Source organism: Apium graveolens, chromosome 3, assembly GCF_009905375.1.
Source record: "Apium graveolens cultivar Ventura chromosome 3, ASM990537v1, whole genome shotgun sequence".
Lineage (NCBI taxonomy): Eukaryota > Viridiplantae > Streptophyta > Magnoliopsida > Apiales > Apiaceae > Apium > Apium graveolens.
The window spans coordinates 155,860,594-155,879,537 of NC_133649.1; the positions used below are offsets into that span (position 1 = coordinate 155,860,594).

The 18,944-nt window shown below is 35.4% G+C and overlaps 1 protein-coding gene across 2 annotated transcripts; it reads left to right on the forward strand.

Moving 5' to 3' along the window:
• Nucleotides 1–350: 350 nt before the first annotated feature.
• On the forward strand, nt 351–5,704 carry LOC141712883 (N-glycosylase/DNA lyase OGG1-like). 2 transcript variants are annotated; one of them, XM_074515991.1, is made up of 6 exons: nt 351–1,147; nt 2,614–2,824; nt 4,135–4,357; nt 4,521–4,612; nt 5,285–5,360; nt 5,471–5,704. In XM_074515991.1, the coding sequence occupies exons 1-4, from the start codon at nt 426–428 to the stop codon at nt 4,535–4,537; spliced, it is 1,173 nt and encodes a 390-aa protein (XP_074372092.1). In that variant the 5' UTR covers nt 351–425; the 3' UTR covers nt 4,538–4,612; nt 5,285–5,360; nt 5,471–5,704. The 2 variants fall into 2 exon arrangements, with proteins under 2 accessions (XP_074372092.1, XP_074372091.1); XM_074515990.1 differs by having other exon boundaries at nt 5,285–5,704.
• The last annotated feature ends 13,240 nt before the right edge of the window (nt 5,705–18,944 follow it).

The window sequence follows — 18,944 nt, forward strand, 5'->3', positions numbered from 1 at the left end:
TTCTGCGGTCCGCCTTTAATCTCAGCCATTCAATCTCCGATACAACGGCTACCCATGTGTTTGTTATATACCGGTCTGTTGTAAACCGACCCCCTTATTTAAATTATAAAATATAAAGTCCAATATCCCAAAGTTCGAAACTCTTTATTTTTTAATTCTTATATATTGTTGTTTCTGCATTTATATGATATATATTATATATTATATTATATATATATATATATCGGTTTGCGATTTGACTATTACGATTATTTAAAAATCAAATCCGCATTTAATTTACGGATATGCGGTTCCCGTTATCGTGCCAACTATTTGTTTGTGCCATTGAGCGAATTAGATTTGCCACTTGCACTTTGGTCAAATTGAAATTCTAAACACAATTTAGAGAAAAAATAAGCATAAATTTGCAGCAGAGCAGTAGGTTGATGATAATTTCAATTTTGAAAGGCAGTTTAATGCAATCACTACCAAAATCCTTTTCAATAATGAAGAAAAGATCAAGACCCATTTCATCCTCACCTTCAACACCACCCCCATCATCTCCCGCAACCCTAAAATCCAAACCCATTTCAAATTCATTCAAGAACCCTCAAAGAACCCTTTTAACATCTTCCCCCAAATGGGTCCCACTCAACATCTCAAAATCTGAGCTTTTCTTGCCCCTCACCTTCCCGACTGGCCAAACATTCAGGTGGAAACAGACTGGCCCACTTGAGTTCACTGGTGTTGTTGGGTCCCATTTAGTGTCCCTCAAGCATCTTGACAATGGTGACATTGCTGCTTGTTTTCATAACTCAAAAGATGATCTTTTTGACGCTAAGTTGGTTTTGGTGGATTTCTTGAATGTGGGTATTTGTTTGAGTGATTTGTGGAAGGAGTTTTCGGGTTCCGATTCGAGGTTTGCTCAGTTAGCACCTTATTTAGGAGGTGCTAGAGTTGTTAGACAGGACCCATTGGAATGTCTTGTGCAGTTTATTTGTTCTTCTAATAATAATATTAAGAGGATTACTCAAATGGTTGATTTCGTTTCGGGCTTAGGGGTTTATTTGGGGACTGTTGAGGGTTTTAGGTTTTATGAGTTTCCTACTTTGGATAGGTTATCGGATGTTTCTGAGGAGGAGCTTAGAGTCGCTGGTTTCGGATACAGGTTTGTTTTCTTTGACTTGCTTGTTTGTTTTCATTTTGTCAGAATGTGCTGTAGAACTCGTGTTGTTCGAATTGGTTTTAGATGAGTTGTTAGTAATTTTTGTACATGAGCTAAAATTTGAAAGGCAATTTTTAGTTTTTCTGAGATGTTTGTTGGAAGAAGTGGACGTAATGACAATTTGGAGGGGAGTCCGACAAGGATAATATGTACCTTTGTCGTGTATTCAATTTTTTAGTATCAGGCCGATTGTCCTTCATTTGCGATTCCCATTGACCCTCATTTAATAGCTCTCTGAGCTAATGATAATTTGTGCATAATTTTTCTAGTAGGAACATGTTCACGTATCATGTGCTAGGATAATACATAAAGAACTTCATACTCATCAATGTGAAATGATGTTATTGAATCCATTGACCTTATTTTTCATCATCACCAGTATGTAGAAGTGAATAGTAGGGATTTGTCAGCATAAAGCTCATTAATCTAAATTGTTACTTGCAGCCTGGAAGTTTTAGGGCTCCATTAATACCGAATATGAGAGTTGACAACAACTTGTGCAGCAAGTTGGACCAACGACATTTGAGCAGTATATGTTCTGTGCTCCCCTAATGAAATCTAAAATTTGTAATGAATATTGTTGCTCTTTCTGGGCTAAGCTCTGTTTCACTGCTGTTATTTGGTGTCTCTCTTTATGTATTTTGATTATACCTTGTGTAATTACTTTCAATTTTACAGATCTAAGTAAAAAAATCAAGTAGTTAAATTATGTCCTTTATTGTACTCAATTCTTATTTTATAAGAAAGGTCATTAGTGTATATACATATATAACTTCATGAATTTAAGTTTGTATCTATAATTTTTTTTTATTCATGAGTTTTAAGCAAGGATTGATATGATAGAAAGTAAATATATTACTGGTAAGCGGGGTTTTTTTAATTGTCATTTAACTGAGAAAGAAATAGTAGTGTGAATGCACCAATGAAAAAAAATATTGGGAATAAATATTTAACGTAATTTAATCCTGCTATATTTAATGCAACTGATATGAAGATCTGTGATCGAAAAGAGAATGCATGTGGACTGCAGTGTTAAGATAAATGTTGGGTGATTAGTGATAGTGAGTCAACTGATAATAAAATATCCTGATACTGACCATGTAATTGCTATCCATAATTATATATTTGCTCTATAGAGTAGAATTGTGTTTTTTTGAGACTAACATATTTGACTCCTGCACTAGCACAGGAAAGATGGAAGTGTCATTCTCAAACATGAAGTTGCTATGAATATTTATATTTCTTTTATTAATATTGCATCCTATGCCAATTCAGCCACCGGCATCTTCCTTCCTCTGAATCTACTTTGTTTCTAAATAACAAGCATCTGCTGCTGTCCTGCATATCCGTTATAGAGCATGAATTGCAATTTGCGGAGTATTCATAATATCTCTTTGCAAATTGTACAGGGCTAAATACATAACTCGCACAGTAGATGCATTGCGAGCAAAGCCTGGAGGAGGTGTGAAGTGGCTTTCTTCTCTTCGTGACTTGGATCTTCAAATGGCTATTGATGCTTTAACTACTCTACCTGGCGTGGGTCCCAAAGTAGCTGCCTGTGTTGCTCTCTTTTCTCTAGATCAACATCATGCCATTCCTGTTGATACTCATGTCTGGCAGGTGAGTTTATAGGCCTCTTATAGTTTGGTTTTCAGGCTTCGATATAGTTGTTCGAAAATCAATGATTGATTCTCTCTGGAAGCAAGCTTTTATATATTGTCAAAAAAATTAGTCTAAGAAAACACCTACACACTGCCTAGATGGAGTAGGTACTAGGCCCCCGCTGCCACATTTCATAGAGGAGCTGTCGTTAAGAAGATGGAAAACTGATATGAAATATCTCTACTATGTCATATCTGATTGATGAGATGATTACATATCCTCTTATAGGGGTAAAGATCTATCTTGGATGAAAAGAGAATAATCCTAATCTCTGAATTGATAAGAGAGTAAGCCTAATGTTCGCTACCATTTTAATATTAAGTAACGAATTAAAAAAAAAAGGCTTCCTTGTTCATCATCACTGCCGAGATACTATAATGGTTTTCACTTATCAGTGAAAGAGAATTTTAGATGGTCATATTGATGAGGCTGGGGGTCTGTTCTGCATCTAGAGTGTTGTGTTGTGGGTTTTCTACTTGTGTCGACCTTCTTAAATTTTTTCCGTGGTGTCTCTCTTCAGATTTATATTTTATATTACCTGGGAGGCTTGGATCGTGTAAGGAAATTTCATCTTTTACAGATACATACTTGCATACCTATGTGCTACATGGGACCAAAGTATCAAGTTACTATTTTCAGCTCTAACCATAAAATGATTTATTAGAGAATCCAGTATATTGCAATTAGCAACCTGATCAGATAGGTAAGCTTAATGGATAATCCCAGGATCCATTTATTCTAGTGTTCTACGAAACCCAAGGGGCAAGGGCTTCGTTCTTATTCTACAGGAATAACTTATATTCTAAAGGTTTGGTTAATTAGCAATATTTCTTTTTATTTTCATTACTTGGCTTGAGATGCTGAGCAAGGGAACTTCATCAAATGCTATAATCTACGCTAATTTTTTTGCAATGTTCGTAATTTCTTTCAGATTCTGTGTTAGCATTTCTCAAGTGAAGTTTTGCAATTTGATCTGGCTTATTATTTTTTACTTTCTTTACACTGAAATGTGTTAACTTAATATACACCTGAAAGAAGAGAAAGAACAAGGTAACTGCTGATGAAATCTAGAGTGTATCAATTATGACAAATATAATTAATTGTTTTTTATATGATTGGCTGGCACACAACCCACATAAAAGATTGTGTATGTGTTCGTCTAGCATGAAGTCTTTATAATCTATATACAAGGTTGTATTCCTGTGTACATGTCATACTCCTCAGTTCTGACTATGGTGTACAAATTTTTTCCTGCTGATCTTATCAAGATTGCCACTACTCACCTCATCCCAGAGCTTGCTGGCACCCGCCTGACTCCTAAGTTATATGGTCGAGTGGCAGAGGCATTCGTCTGCAAATATGGGAAGTATGCTGGTTGGGCCCAAACACTTCTTTTTATTGCAGAATTGCCTTCTCAAAAAGCACTTCTACCATCTATCTTGTGGACTACCGCAGAAAAGAAACCTTCGAAGCCAAAAAAGGCCAAGAAATGTAAGAACTTTACTTGTGATGTTTTACTTTTAACCTGAATGTGCATGTTCAAACTTTGACATTTTTGGCATCTATGAAAATGAAATAACAAAAAGAACTCTGATTTGGTTTTAGTTTATAAAACGTTGTCAGTTTGTTAAAGTTGATTACTAATCTTTTGCAGACGTGGAAGATATTTAGTTGAAATTTTAAAGCCGGTAAAGAAAATTATATATGGTAGCCATATTCCTGGCAGAGTTAGCAAGGGTAGTAGAGGTTGGTTTCTAACTCTTGCTTCTTTTTAATACGGGTTTTAATTTAAACATGTTTTTCTATGTCTGATTAAATCATGTTCCTAGTTTTAGTAATAACTAATAAGTGATAAATTCTGTATTTTTTGATTGTTACTCTTGGAGAGATTATTTAACTATCAATTAGCACATAATAAATACACATAGTTCCTTTTCTTTAATTATCAACTTTTGTACACAATAAAACGATCTCTTTTAGAGGGATTTTTTTTTTGCTAATTAAGCGCACTTGCACACCAAAATTGAATTTGAAGATTTGCACCCTCAACCTCATGGAAGACATATGTGGATGCTGGTGGCTTTCTCAGCCTTTATTAACAGATTCTGATGCTTCAGTCCCGTCTGTATATTTTTGAGTGAGTTGCAAAATTTAACAGTTATGCAAACTGCACCTTTTTAAAAAACATTTTATAAGGCATGATTTTCTTCTGTTTAAATCATATTTGCATAATTTGCCGCTAATACTCCGCGAACTATTCTTTCTTATGGTTAAAAATGTATCATTAATTCCTTGCTATCAGGAATTTTTAGAGTGTGAATAGTAGATCCTTGTTATGGGCTTTAGTGGTTTTCCTGGGGTGGATAATACTTCAAAAATGTGGGAGGTGAAACTAAAGAGGTTTTGTTTGTATTTCAGGTGAGTTGTTTGCAAGTATGCAACATGGACAGGGTTAGATTACGTACAGACTGCCATTCAGTCTCACCCTGTATTAGTAAGTTTACATTAAATTTGAGATGAAAATGCAGTTTAGTCTTCAGGCGCTTCGAAAATGACTGAAATTTGATTTAACTTTGAGATGACAGTGCAGAGTTTAATCTGCAGGCCCATTGAACATGGTTAGAGTATTTGATTGTGTTTGAATTTGTTTCGGTGAGAGGTCATGGACATGCACTGGAATCATGAACAGTAATTTAAGCAATGGCCTGATTGCCATTCCATTGGTAGTTGCAAGTCAAATGTACCATTAGGTCTCTACTGAATATTACATATTGTTGTGTACAGACTGCTTGTTGTCAATTGTAAGGAGAAATAACAATGGTGATCTTTTTATTCTTCTTTGCATGTCAAAATAAACTATTTATAAGTTATAAAGAGTAAAAGGTGAAATGATGAGGATAGAAAAAACTAATATGGGATAATATATTTATGTTCAGTACCATATTGGTTTTACAAAATTGGCCAAAGGAATATTTTGGGAGGAGAGATTATGAAGGATAGAGAATTGGTTTTAGTATTTGGTAAAAGTAAATATATTGTATGACTTTACTTGAACAAAATTTATGTGATGTATTTAACCTGAAGTGTAGTTTTGTGACTGAAATAAGAGTATAATTATTATGAGAAGAAGAATCCTAAGGTTAAAATTACATATATTTCTTGAGGTCTCCACAAATACAGCAAGTAATTTAGTCATTCATTATTAAATATTTATGTATTATATATTTTACGTGTCTTTAAACTAGAAAAGTAAGTAATTTGATAATAAATAAAGTACACTTAAGTCATCCAGAATTTTTTTTTTCCTTATTCTCGAATATTATTTATTTCCTAATTTTCAGATGTCATTCAAAATTGTACTGAAAACGATACAAGCAGCTATCCTGGGGCCAGTGTTCCCTAAAGGAAGTATGAAATGTGAATAGTTTGAGAGTAGGCGGTTCAGAACAAACTGTTTGTATAACATAATAGTGTTTCGTTGTGATGCGGAGCAAGCTAATTTCAATAATATTATAGATACCACGATAAATACGCGCGATATGCTAAAAATATAAACTTGGTGTATTTATACTAAATATACTAATTCTGATGAAAAGATATCGGTATATAATATGGCGTAACATGTCTCTGCCAGACGAGACTGTGATCCGCCTACAAATAATGCAAACTGTATTATTAGAGTCGGCCCCTTCCAAGTTCCAGCATCAAGTGTATTCCAACGATATTATTTTTAGCCGACGATTAAATATTCCAACGGTATTATGTTGTTGGTTATTATTTGTGCCCCTCTCATTTCATTGCCTCGTCTAACTTTTATCACTGACCTGTTTCATGCGAGTAAATTTATTTATTTAAATTTACAGTCATTCGAATATTGACTCCTTTAATAATTAGGTGATAATATAGCAGTTTGTTGGGAAATGTTCTTTTCATAGCAAACATTTTATTTTCAGAGTTGAAAAACCATGAAAAAATGTAATTATCCCTCACATTGTTTTTTTTTTCTTTTGCTATTATTGTGTATGCATGGGGACAATTTTATCTTTTCATATTTTGTTTGTTCTAGAAATTAAAAGTCAGCTATGAAAATAGTATTTCCCCAATTTGTTTTGCTATAATTTCAGTATTTATCTTATAATTTTTTTTTATCGTAGGTAACCCGCAGCTGTTACCCTTTGGGTGCGCACTGGATAAACCCTACGGGCTCACGCAATAGCCTGCAAACCACGTGAACCAAGGTAAACCGCATTTAACCGACAGGCTCTGACTCAGGAGGCATAATCATAAATTCATAAATACCGGTGTAAACTAAAAATATATTATTATTTTCAAATCTAAAAGTACAAGTTACTTTGCATCATGGAAGACACGTCACAAACAAGGTATAATTTAAAAAATATATATATTAAATTGTTAGGTCACACACACTGTAGAGGGGGTGAATACAATGTAAAATACAATCAAATCGAACTTTAATATCTTAAATAACAGAAAACAAACTTTATTGAAACAATAAACTCTGTTACAGTATGAAACTGTTACCTCTCAGTGATGAACAAATATCACGAGAGCTGCTAAGGTTACAATAAATAATCTTCTCGAATATGATAACACTTATAGTGTAAACCCTATGTCTGTGTTTATATACTACACAGTTACAAGATAATCGCTAATTGATATGGAATATAATTCTGCTTCCTAAAATATATCAATCAGATATCTTTTCTTCCAAATATTCCATTCTTCACGGAACTCCTTCTTCATGCATATCTCTTCTTATGTTTATCTCGATCTTCTTTCCTTTAATCAGTTACTGTCCTTATCTGATCGTCCTTCAGCACTTAAGTTCTGATATCCAACTTCTGATGATTATCTCCTGATAATATAAGTACTGATATCCTTAAGTCCTGACTTCCAGTATAAGTATTGATTTGTCCTGTTAAGTAAGATCTGAAAACTAAACATAAATCATATTAGTCATGACATTATCAAATATATCTAACAATCTCCCCAACTTGTAAATTAGCATAATATACAAGTTTAACAGATATTTGATGATGTCAAAAAAATTAAGTACAAATGCATGAGAATTAGACTAGATAACTATAACTTACAGTCCTTAAAGCTTTACCAATATTTAACTTCTGATAACAACTTCAGTCTGTACAAATATCAGAATTTAAGCAGTTGTAGTTCTTCGACTTGGCTTCATCTTCTGATCTCTCTGATGTCATGAGTTGTTCTGAGATAGTTCTTCAACAAACATCTCTCAGCATATCTAAGTTCATCAATCATCCTCCTTTTAGCATCTTTAAGCTCTGCTGTATCTTCACCAATTTGAAAGATTGCAGCCCTGAAATCATTAATCTTTGCTTTTCTTATATCCTGATCCAGTCTGATCAAATAAGCTTTATCAGACTCAAGATTGAATTCCACAGCCCTGTAACCTAGAAAGGTAGTTATAATTTGAGCAGAATTGGGCTTCATTTCAACTATATCACCCTTGTGATCTCTGTACTTTGGAACATATGTGCTGTCAGACTTAACAGAATAAAGCCTTTTCTGTCTCTGAATCTGATCCTTCAAATAGTTTGTAGCAGTTCCTGTCAATCTGTCATCCACTTGAAGTAAGAATAGTACATGCTCCAATTCTTCAAAATACTTCAATGGAATGACATTTTGCCTTATATGATAAACCCTACCATCTGTCATGAAGTACAACAAGATGTGTTCTTTCAAGTAGGTATGGTAACCATTTGTACAGATTCCAGTTGATTCAATCTCTCAGGAGTTGCTCCAATACCTGGTTCACTCAAGGAAGTTGGATCATTGGTAGTGTTCTGTATTCTCCTTTCATCAGCACTTCCCAATCCAGTTTTATCTCTTGCTTCCTTTCCAGTAACTACTCTAGCTTCAAAACCACTTGCAGTAGTCTTCAAAGGTTGAGTCTGTTTTGCTTTAGTGAATCCTGGTAGGAGTGTCTTTGGTCTATCTTCTGATATCAAGTTAACTTGAGCTATGTCAGAGGTTACTTGCTTCTTCGAAATATCAGAACTTACTGTCTCTTGACTCTGAACAACTTGAGCCATGTCAGAGGTTGTTTTAAAAACTTTTCTTGAAGTCAGAGCAAGATCATCCTTTTCATCAGTAATTTCTTCATCCTCAGGAGGCACATAAATCTTGATAGGTTCACCAACCTTTTCTTTACCCTTGGATCTTGGATCTATCTACGATTGTGATTTAGCCAATGTTGCTTCAGTATGTGTCCTTTCTTTGATCACAATGCCTTTGAGTTTTGGAAGTGGCTTTTTACCAGAAGCTTCAGATTTAGATGTGACTTTCTCTGATTTAAGTCTGGCTTCTTCTTCCATTAAACTCTCCAAGTCCATTACTGGTGCTTCTCCGGTAACAAACTTCTTAACAAGTTCAGATTTAAGAACAGTTTGTGGAGGGGCATGTCCTGAAGGACCTGCTTCATCAGCATCTGCATTTGGAACAGCATCACCAGTTTCTCCAGCATTTGCAGCATCAGAACTTATAGAATCAGTATCTTCTGATAAAACAACAGTGTGAGTAGCAATGGAGGCTTCAGCATCCTCTAATTGCTAATCTGGTTCTAAGTTCTGATCAACAGCCATATCCTGATGCTCACCTAAATTCTGATCATCAGCATCTAGATGCAGAGAAGGTGTAGTAGATAGCTCTGGAGTTTGAACAACATCAGTAACAGGTGTTGTTGAAGGATTAGTTGCTGTTGGAGCTTCTAAGAGAATTACTTCAGGCACAACCAAATTTTGAACATCAATATCAGCACTTATGCCTGGATCAACAGGAGATACAGATGGTGTGTTGGCCTTTTCAGAAACAGCTTCCTGAGATGGAGTTGATGGAGAAGAAGTGACTTTAGCAAATTCCTTTTCTTGTGAGACCAGAGATTCCTGATCCCTTTCCTTAGCTGCTTCCTCTTCATCATCTGAAACTGGCCTATTTGCCCTCTGTTTCTTGTATCTCTTTGTAGATTTGGATTCCTTGGGAGTTTCAGGAACTGTCATTCTTCTGAGCCTCTTGAGAAGCCTAGATCCCCCAATTCCAGAATCCTTCTGAGAAGTCTCTTTCTCAGCTTCATCAATAACAGGTTCTGAAGAAGGAACCTGGTCCTCAGTATCAGATTCATCTCGCAAGGCAATCCTCCTTCTCTTTTGAGGTGTTTGAGGAACAGTCTTTGTCCTCTTTGGCTTGGAAGATGAAGGCTTCACAGTAGGTACTGAGGTTGAGGGTTGAACTGTCTGTGAAGTGGAGAGATAGGATTTGATATATTGCCTGAGGGTTGGTTGAGTAGAATGGGTGGTAGGTGTTGATGGTTGTTGTGGTGTTTGGGAGGTTGTTGTTGGTTGGACATCAGAATAAACAGATCTATAAGTATCAGGATCAACATTTACTAAGATCTGTTTTACAGATTGAGGAATCTGTAAAGGTCTAACCACTGATTTCTTAGTGTCCGCATTTATCAGGTCATTAAAGTAACGTTTTGCAACCTTAAAAGGTGGAGTTGAGGAACTGACTAATTGAGGTTCATTAGTACAAAAAGTATATATAAGTTGACAGAATCTAGCAAAGTACACAACATTCCTATCCTCTGTCATCCTATCCCCAATAAAACCAATTATAGCAGTTGCAAAATCAAAATGAGTTTGGTTTATAATAGCATACCCGATGTGCTGACTCATTATAGGAAGAGCATCAAAATTTGAACACTTGTTCCCAAAAGCTTTAGTGATGCAGTCGAAGAAGAAGCTCCATTCTCTTCTGATATGATCCCGTTTCAACTGTCCAAGCTTTGCCAAACTCTGTTCATACCCCAAATTGGCCATTAACTCCTGAAGAGCTGATTCCTCTGGAATTGAAAAGGTACATCCTTCTGGGAGATGTAGAGCCCTGCGTATTGTACCAGGAGTGACTGCATATGAAGAATCACCCACTTCGAAAATAATACTAGGAGTGCCATGTGTACCACTATTATCAAAGTGCCCAGTCCGCCAAAATGTCAGAACTTGTTGGCTCGAAAAGACTGAAGGCTGGTTCAATGCATACCCAATCTCACTGTGTGCAAGAAGATCTTGCACAAAATGTGAAAGGCATATATCATAGCCTACTCGTTTATTCGAGTATTTAACTCAACTCAAATAAGAATGTAATAAGTAAATAGTGGATCTATCATCAGAGAGATCTCACAAAGTAACATCTGTCAAAGAATAAAGAAACATTGTTCATCTGCAGACTTGAAGATTCACTGGAAGAAGTTCAAGAATTTGATCATGCCTCAGTGATATAAATCAAGATCGTGGATTTAATCAAGTGACAGAGATCTCGTCAAGGTATCATTTATTACAAGGATTCAATCAGAACAACAAAGTCAAGACATGAAGAAACGTCACGAAAGTTAGTCACTCATGAACCAGACAGTACATCGAGTGTCAGCATTGAAGTGGCGGAATTGATTCATAAGTCTCAGTGACTTTCAGAAGATTGTCAGAAGAATGGATGCTGCTCAGGGTTAGTATTAATTCTCTATTAATTAATTAAGTCATATAATTTAATTATGAAAATAAATTATCTCTGCAAAGATTAATTTATTTGATTAATTAAATTAATTGATTAATTAATTCTGAATTAATATTAAGGTTTTTTCAGAATTTTAATTGATTAAAATCTGTTTTAATTCTAAAAAGACAACTGATTGTACTAGTATGACAATCGGTATGACAATTGATAGTCATACCGAAAGTCATGCTAATTCAGTTGATTGTCTTGATAGAATTATTATTTAGATTAAAATCACTTATTAATTCAGTAAGACAATTTCATTTGAACTAATATGACAATCGGTATGACAATCAATAGTCATACCGAAAGTCTTGCTAGTTCATTTTAATTGTCTTGCTAGCTCTAAAAGATTGTCACACCGAAAGTATTATTGGACAAAGGATTGTCATACCAGTTCATTTAATCTCGGCTGTGTTGATTAAAAAGCAGCAGAAGCATCCAATTAACTAACACACATACAGAGAGCAATCAAACAGAAGCCAAGAACAAAAAGAGAACAAGCAGCCAAATATTTCATCTTATCTGCTAATTCAAGATTACAATTTCTAGCTTGTAAAGTTAAATCCAATCAACTAGAAATCACTCTCTTGTTCTTGTGTATCAATCTAGCGGATTAAAATCCCTAGAACTTAATCTCAAATCGCATTTAGCATTTGATCTTTTAATTACAAAAATAGAAAAAGTTCATGTCGAATTTATTCTAGATTTGTAATAATTGATTTGAGATTAATCCCTTGTAACCGATACCGTAGTTGTAACACCTTTCAAGTTTAATAAAAGTTTTATTTAACTTGAATTTTGTTTCACAATTTTATTCCGCATTTTATTCGACTAAACGGTATTGTTTGTATTCAACCCCCCCTTCTACAAATAAATTGGGACCTAACAATTGGTATCAGAGCCTTCTGATTAACGTACAAATCTAGATCCTAGACTTTTGTGTTTCTTTCACTTCTTGAATTTTTTATTCACTCAAAAAATTCATAATGACTACACAAAAAGTTGGAACCGTTAAAATTCCACTTTTCGATAAAGAAAATTATGTTATGTGGAAGAAGAAGATGCTACTGTTTTTACAGGTTGCTAATCCCAAATATTTGCAAGTGTTGAAGAAGGGTCCAAAAATTCCTATGGTTATGGAACCAGAGGTAATAGAAAATGATGTGGTGATCACCAAAGCGAGAACTTATGTGAAGGATCCTGAGGACTTCTCTCCTGCTGAAATAGAAGAAGCTTCCCTGGATGCTAGCCTTCAATTAATCTTAGTAGATTCCCTTAATCCCCTGATGAATAGACATGTGATGAATTGTAAAGATTCCAAACATATCTGGGAAACTATTGAGATTATTAATGAAGGCACAGAGGAAGTTAGGGAGAACAAACTAGAAATCCTAACCTCTGAATATGAATATTTCAAATCAAATCCAGGAGAAGGAATCACTGAAGTGTTTGAGAGGTACAATGCATTGATCAACAACCTGAACATTAATGGTAAATACTATTCCATCAGGGAGGTCAACAAAAAGTTCCTTTTAACACTGCCAACTCATCTCGAACATAGAATCACTGCCATAAGAGAAGCAAGAGATCTGAGTGAGATTTCTTTGGAAAGGCTCTATGGTGTGTTGAAGACTTATGAGTTGGAGCAGATTCAGCAGAAGGAAGTTTACGGGAAAGGAAGAGTGGTCAGCACGTCTACTGCTCTAGTAGCTGATGAACAACAACAACAACCACAATATCAACAACAATCTCAACAGTCAGAAAGAATGGTACAGTCTTCCAAGGTTGAAGATAATGTGATAGTAGCAGAATTTGATTCTCCTACTATAAATCAATCAGGAGATGATTATTATTCCTTGGAAGAACTGGAGCAATTGGAGGATGAGTCAATGGCCCTGATTGTCAAGAGATTCTCAAATGTCAGATTCAAAAGGAATCCCAAGTTCAAGTACAAGTCCAACTACAACAGATTCCAGAAAGGTGGATCTTCATCCTCTAACACCAGCAGTGGTGTGTATAAAACAGGGATGGTTGATCGAAGCACCATTCGATGCTTCAACTGTAATGAGTTGGGACACTTTGCCACAGAATGCAGGAAGCCAAAACAAGCTAGGAAGAACTCTTACGATTCTAATCAGAAGAGTAAATCTGAAAGGGCGTACCTGGCAAAGGGAAGAAGCTGGGATGATACTGACAGTGAAGATGAAGAAGTTGGGAATCTTGCTCTCATGGCTAGTAATGCAAGCACCTCATCGTCAAGAAAAGAGGGCATTAAACAGGTACAACCGGTAGTGTGGATTCTTGACAGCGGATCGTCAAGACATATGACCGGAGATAGAGCCCTGCTATCAAATGTGGTTGAGAAAGCTGGCCCAGTGGTTACCTTTGGAGATAACAGCAAAGGTTTAACGGAGGGATATGGCTGTTTGCAAGCTGGAAATATTATCATTGAAAATGTATATGTTGTGCAAGGACTTGAACACAATCTGCTTAGCATTAGTCAGTTCTGTGACAACGGCTACAATGTTTTATTCGACAAGCTGAAGTGTCAGATTCTGCACAAGAAAAGTGAAAAACCCTCCTTAATGGGAATCCGGAAAGGAAATCTGTTCGTAGCTGACATGAACTCTGGAAGCAATCTTGAAGTCAATTGTTTCTATGCAAAGGCATCGTCAGATGAGAGTTGGCTATGGCACAAGAGACTTTCCCATCTCAATTTCAAAACAATGAATTCTCTTGTCAAAAGAGAATTGGTAAGAGGTCTGCCTCAGCTGGAATTCTCTCCAGAAGGACTATGTGAGGCTTGCCAGAAAGGAAAGTCAAAGAAAGCAAGTCACAAAGGCACTGACACATCTTCCATAACTGGTGTTCTGCAATTATTGCACATGGATTTATTTGGTCCAGTTAATATCCTTTCTATGTCAAAGAAGTGTTACTGTCTTGTGATAGTTGATGACTATTCCAAGTATACGTGGGTTTTATTTCTTCACTCTAAGGATGAAACACCACAAGTTGTGATTGATCATATCAAGATGATTGAGTTAGATTCTAACGTCCCTGTTAGAGCAATAAGGTCAGATAATGGGACAGAATTCAAGAATACACTTCTCAATGGATTCTGTACAGACAAAGGGATTACCAGACAATTTTCAGCTCCTGGAACCCCTCAGCAAAATGGAGTGGTAGAAAGGAAGAATCGTACATTGATTGAAGCTGCAAGAACGATGTTAAATGAATCAGGTCTTCCAATGTACTTTTGGGCTGAAGCTGTCAATACTGCATGTTATACTCAGAATCGAACTCTAATCAACAAAGACTTCATGAAAACTCCTTATGAGATTTTGAATGAACAGAAACCTTCTATCAAATACTTTCATGTATTTGGTGCCAGATGCTTCGTGCTCAAGGATGGAGATGATCATCGTGGTAAGTTCGAGGCAAAGGCATATGAGGGTATTTTTGTTGGATATGGAAGAAGATCATATAGAGTGTATATCATTGATCAACACAAAGTAACTGAAAGTGTCAATGTTACATTTGATGACACTAAACTCCCTAGTATCCAAACTGAAGATCCTTCTGAGAAACTGAAGTTTGATGATACGTCAGATTCAGAATCAGAACATGGTCAAGATCCTGAAGTTGTTGCTGGTGAAGAACCTGTTAATCCTGATGATACTCAAGGTAATAGTGATGGAAACTTTGGCAACAATGAAGATACCACTGCTACTGACGGAGAATCTTCAAGTCAACATGGCAACAACTCAGGGGGAGATGCTGAAGGATCATCTAGTAGGACACAACATCACAATGAATTTCAAGGCGAATCATCAAGATCAAATCTTCCAAGACAGATTGTCTGGAATAAAGCTCACCCTTTTGAGTTGATTATTGGTGATCCAGATGTTGGAGTCAGAACTAGACGTGCTACTCAAAATGAGTGTCTGTTCTCAGGATTTCTTTCTGAGATGGAACCTAAGAAAATTGAAGAAGCACTGACTGATCCAGATTGGGTGATTGCTATGCAAGATGAACTCAATCAGTTTGAAAGTCAACAAGTCTGGAAACTGGTACCTAGGCCTGTACACAAGAAAGCTGTTGGTACTAGGTGGGTATTCAGGAATAAACTAGATGAAGATGGTGTGGTTACAAGAAACAAGGCAAGACTGGTAGCTAAAGGGTATTCTCAAGCTGAAGGTATTGATTATGATGAAACCTATGCTCCAGTGGCTAGACTTGAGGCCATCAGGATATTTCTGGCATTCGCAGCATTTTCAAACTTTAAAGTTTATCAAATGGATGTCAAGAGCGCCTTTCTGAATGGAAAGCTGGATGAAGAGGTATATGTAGAGCAACCTCCTGGTTTTGAAGATCCAGATCATATGGATTTTGTCTTCTTTCTTTTCAAGGCTATCTATGGGCTAAAACAGTCTCCAAGAAAATGGTATGACACTCTCTCTGAATTTCTTATTGAAAATAGCTTTATTAGAGGTGTCATAGACAAAACTCTCTTTTCTAAAAAACATAAGAATGATACTATATTAGTCCAAGTCTATGTGGATGATATAATATTTGGGTCTACTAATGATAATCTCTGTAAGAGATTTGCTAAGTTAATGCACAGCAAGTTTGAAATGAGCATGATGGGAGAGCTGAAGTTCTTTCTTGGATTACAAGTAAATCAAAGGTTAGATGGAACATTTATTTGTCAATCCAAGTATCTCAAGGAACTCCTCAAAAAGTACAATCTAGAGGATTCTGCATCAGCAAGGACTCCATCAACTACAGCTGTCAAGCTTGGACCATGTGAAAACTCCATTAAGGTAGATGTCACAAGCTACAGAGGTATGATTGGCTCGTTACTCTATCTTACTGCAAGTAGACCAGATATTATGTATGCTACATGTTTATGTGCAAGGTTCCAAGCGGATCCTAGAGATATTCATTTCGTTGCTGTTAAACGAATCTTAAGATATCTTAAGGGAACACCAAATCTAGGTATTGGTACCCTAAAGAATCTGGTTTTAACCTTGTCGGATATACAGATTCAGATTATGCAGGAAGTGTTGTTGATAGGAAAAGCACCTCAGGAAGTTGTCAATTCCTAGGAAGCAGGCTAGTCTCATGGTACAGCAAGAAACAGCAAACAGTTTCCAACTCAACGGCCGAGGCTGAATATATTGCTGCTGGAAGCTGCTGTGCTCAGATCTTGTGGATTAGGAACCAACTACGAGACTATGGCTCTGTATTGAACAAGATTCCTATTTTATGTGACAACACAAGTGCAATAGCCATCACTAACAACCCTGTGCAGCACTCGAGGACAAAGCACATTGACATCCGGTATCATTTTATTAGAGAGCACGTCATGAATGGTACTGTTGAACTATTTTTTGTTCCAACAGAAGAACAAATAACAGATATTTTCACTAAACCACTTGACGAATCCACATTTACCAGATTAGTTGATAAATTGGGCATGTTGAATAGTTTTAGTGATTAATTTAGTTAATATCTGGGATCTGTTCTTGAATGAATTTACAAATGAATTTTTCATAAATGAAAAATTCATTTGCAAATTTATTTTATCATTTTATCATATTTCTTGCTTATTTCTATGTAATATATATTATCTTATCTATTTTTATTTTCCCTACTTGTTAATTTAAAATATCTCAGAATATCTTATTTCCTCTAAAAATGTTTTTCTATGAATTTTATTTGCTAAAATTCAACAGAAATCTATTTTGGAATAAAAATAATTAATTCTGAAATATTGTCTTTGTTTCTGTAAAAATTATAAGTTTTATTTTCAGTTTTATTATTTTGTAATATAGTTTCAGTACATATATAGAAGTCTGTTCCTTTTATTTTATTTTGTTTTCTACTGCAATGACAATCGGCAAGACAATTGAATTGTCTTGCTGAAATTCATTTCAGTATATGTTTGCATATGTTTGTATATGTCGGTATAGTTTATACTGGCAAGACAATCGGTATGACTATCAATTGTCTTGCCAGTTTTAAACCATATATATAATTAGTTTCATTTTATTATTATACTGGTATGACAATCGGTATGACTATCAGATTGTCATACCAGTTATAATTTTAATATTTATTCTATTGTTTTCTTTCTCCTTCTTTTGCCTGGTATGACAATCGGTATGACAATCCCGGATTGTCATACCAGCTGTAATATAAAGGCATGTGTTTGTATTGTTTTTAAACCATTTCAACAGTTCAGTTCATTTCAAAAAAAATCGAACAGTTTCTTCCTCATTTTCTCTCTTCTCTCTCTCTTCGAACTTAAACCATCAATCTGATTCCTTCCTTGCTCGAGTTTTTACTCAGCAAACTAATTCATCACTTTGTGATATATACATACAAGTATATATATACAGAGGTGCTGTTGAACTTTTTATTTTTTTTATTTTATTTTTAATTTCTGATTTGTGTCTTTTGGTTTGTCAAAACTGTGTTTGTGAGTTAGGAATTTTAACGAGATACATTTCTGTCTAAATTTTTCGATTATAATTAATTTAATTCGAATTATTAAATTAATTTAGTTAATTCGAATTTTCTTAATATTATTCTTAAATTCTGAAAAGCGTGTGTCTTATTATTATTTTAAATGGCTCTCAATTTCCAAATTGTCGCGCATAATCAGGTTGGTTATTTTAATCCGGAAAAATGTGATGTTGAAAATTTTAAGCCATGGATTAGATTTTTAAATGACCATTCGATTGTTAGCTCTGCTATTAAATCAAATGTGATTTTAAACGTCGATCTACTTAGACTGATTTGCACAACTTCTACTGTGGCCGATGATTCAAAATCTTTTTCATTCACCGTCGCAAACACACAGTATGTAGTTGATGAAACAGTCGTCAATCGTGCGTTAAATTTTCCACTAAACAATTTCTGTAATTTACCCTCTGAAAATGATATCACAAATTTTTTCAATGCTATTCACTATCAGGGGGTGATCAATTTAACCAAACTTTCTAAATCAAATTTGGTGTCTGAATGGGATATTTTCTTCGATACACTTTCCAAAGTGTTTGCCAACTGCACAAAATCCAATTTTCATAACATCACTTCCACTCTGCAGTATATTGGTCTTGCGGTTGTTTTCAATCAAAGGATCAATTTTGGCAAACTACTTTTTCCCATTCTCTTGAGACGTCTAACTTCTGCTTTACGTGATCATTCTACAAATCGTAGAGTATCATGTTACTATGCTCGTTTTCTCATGCTTATAGCAGATCATCTACTCACCCCTGAACACAAAGCCCTTTGTTGCTAACTCTGCGGTAACCGAACCCCCTCCAGTTAGCAAAAAGATTTACACTCGCCAAGACACAACCTTCAAATTTATGCAAGTTCCAGTACTTGTATCTGCTTTCATGGCCATTATATTCCCTTACCTATTTTCAATCTTCCCGGCCATGAACAGCAACCTCAACCTCCA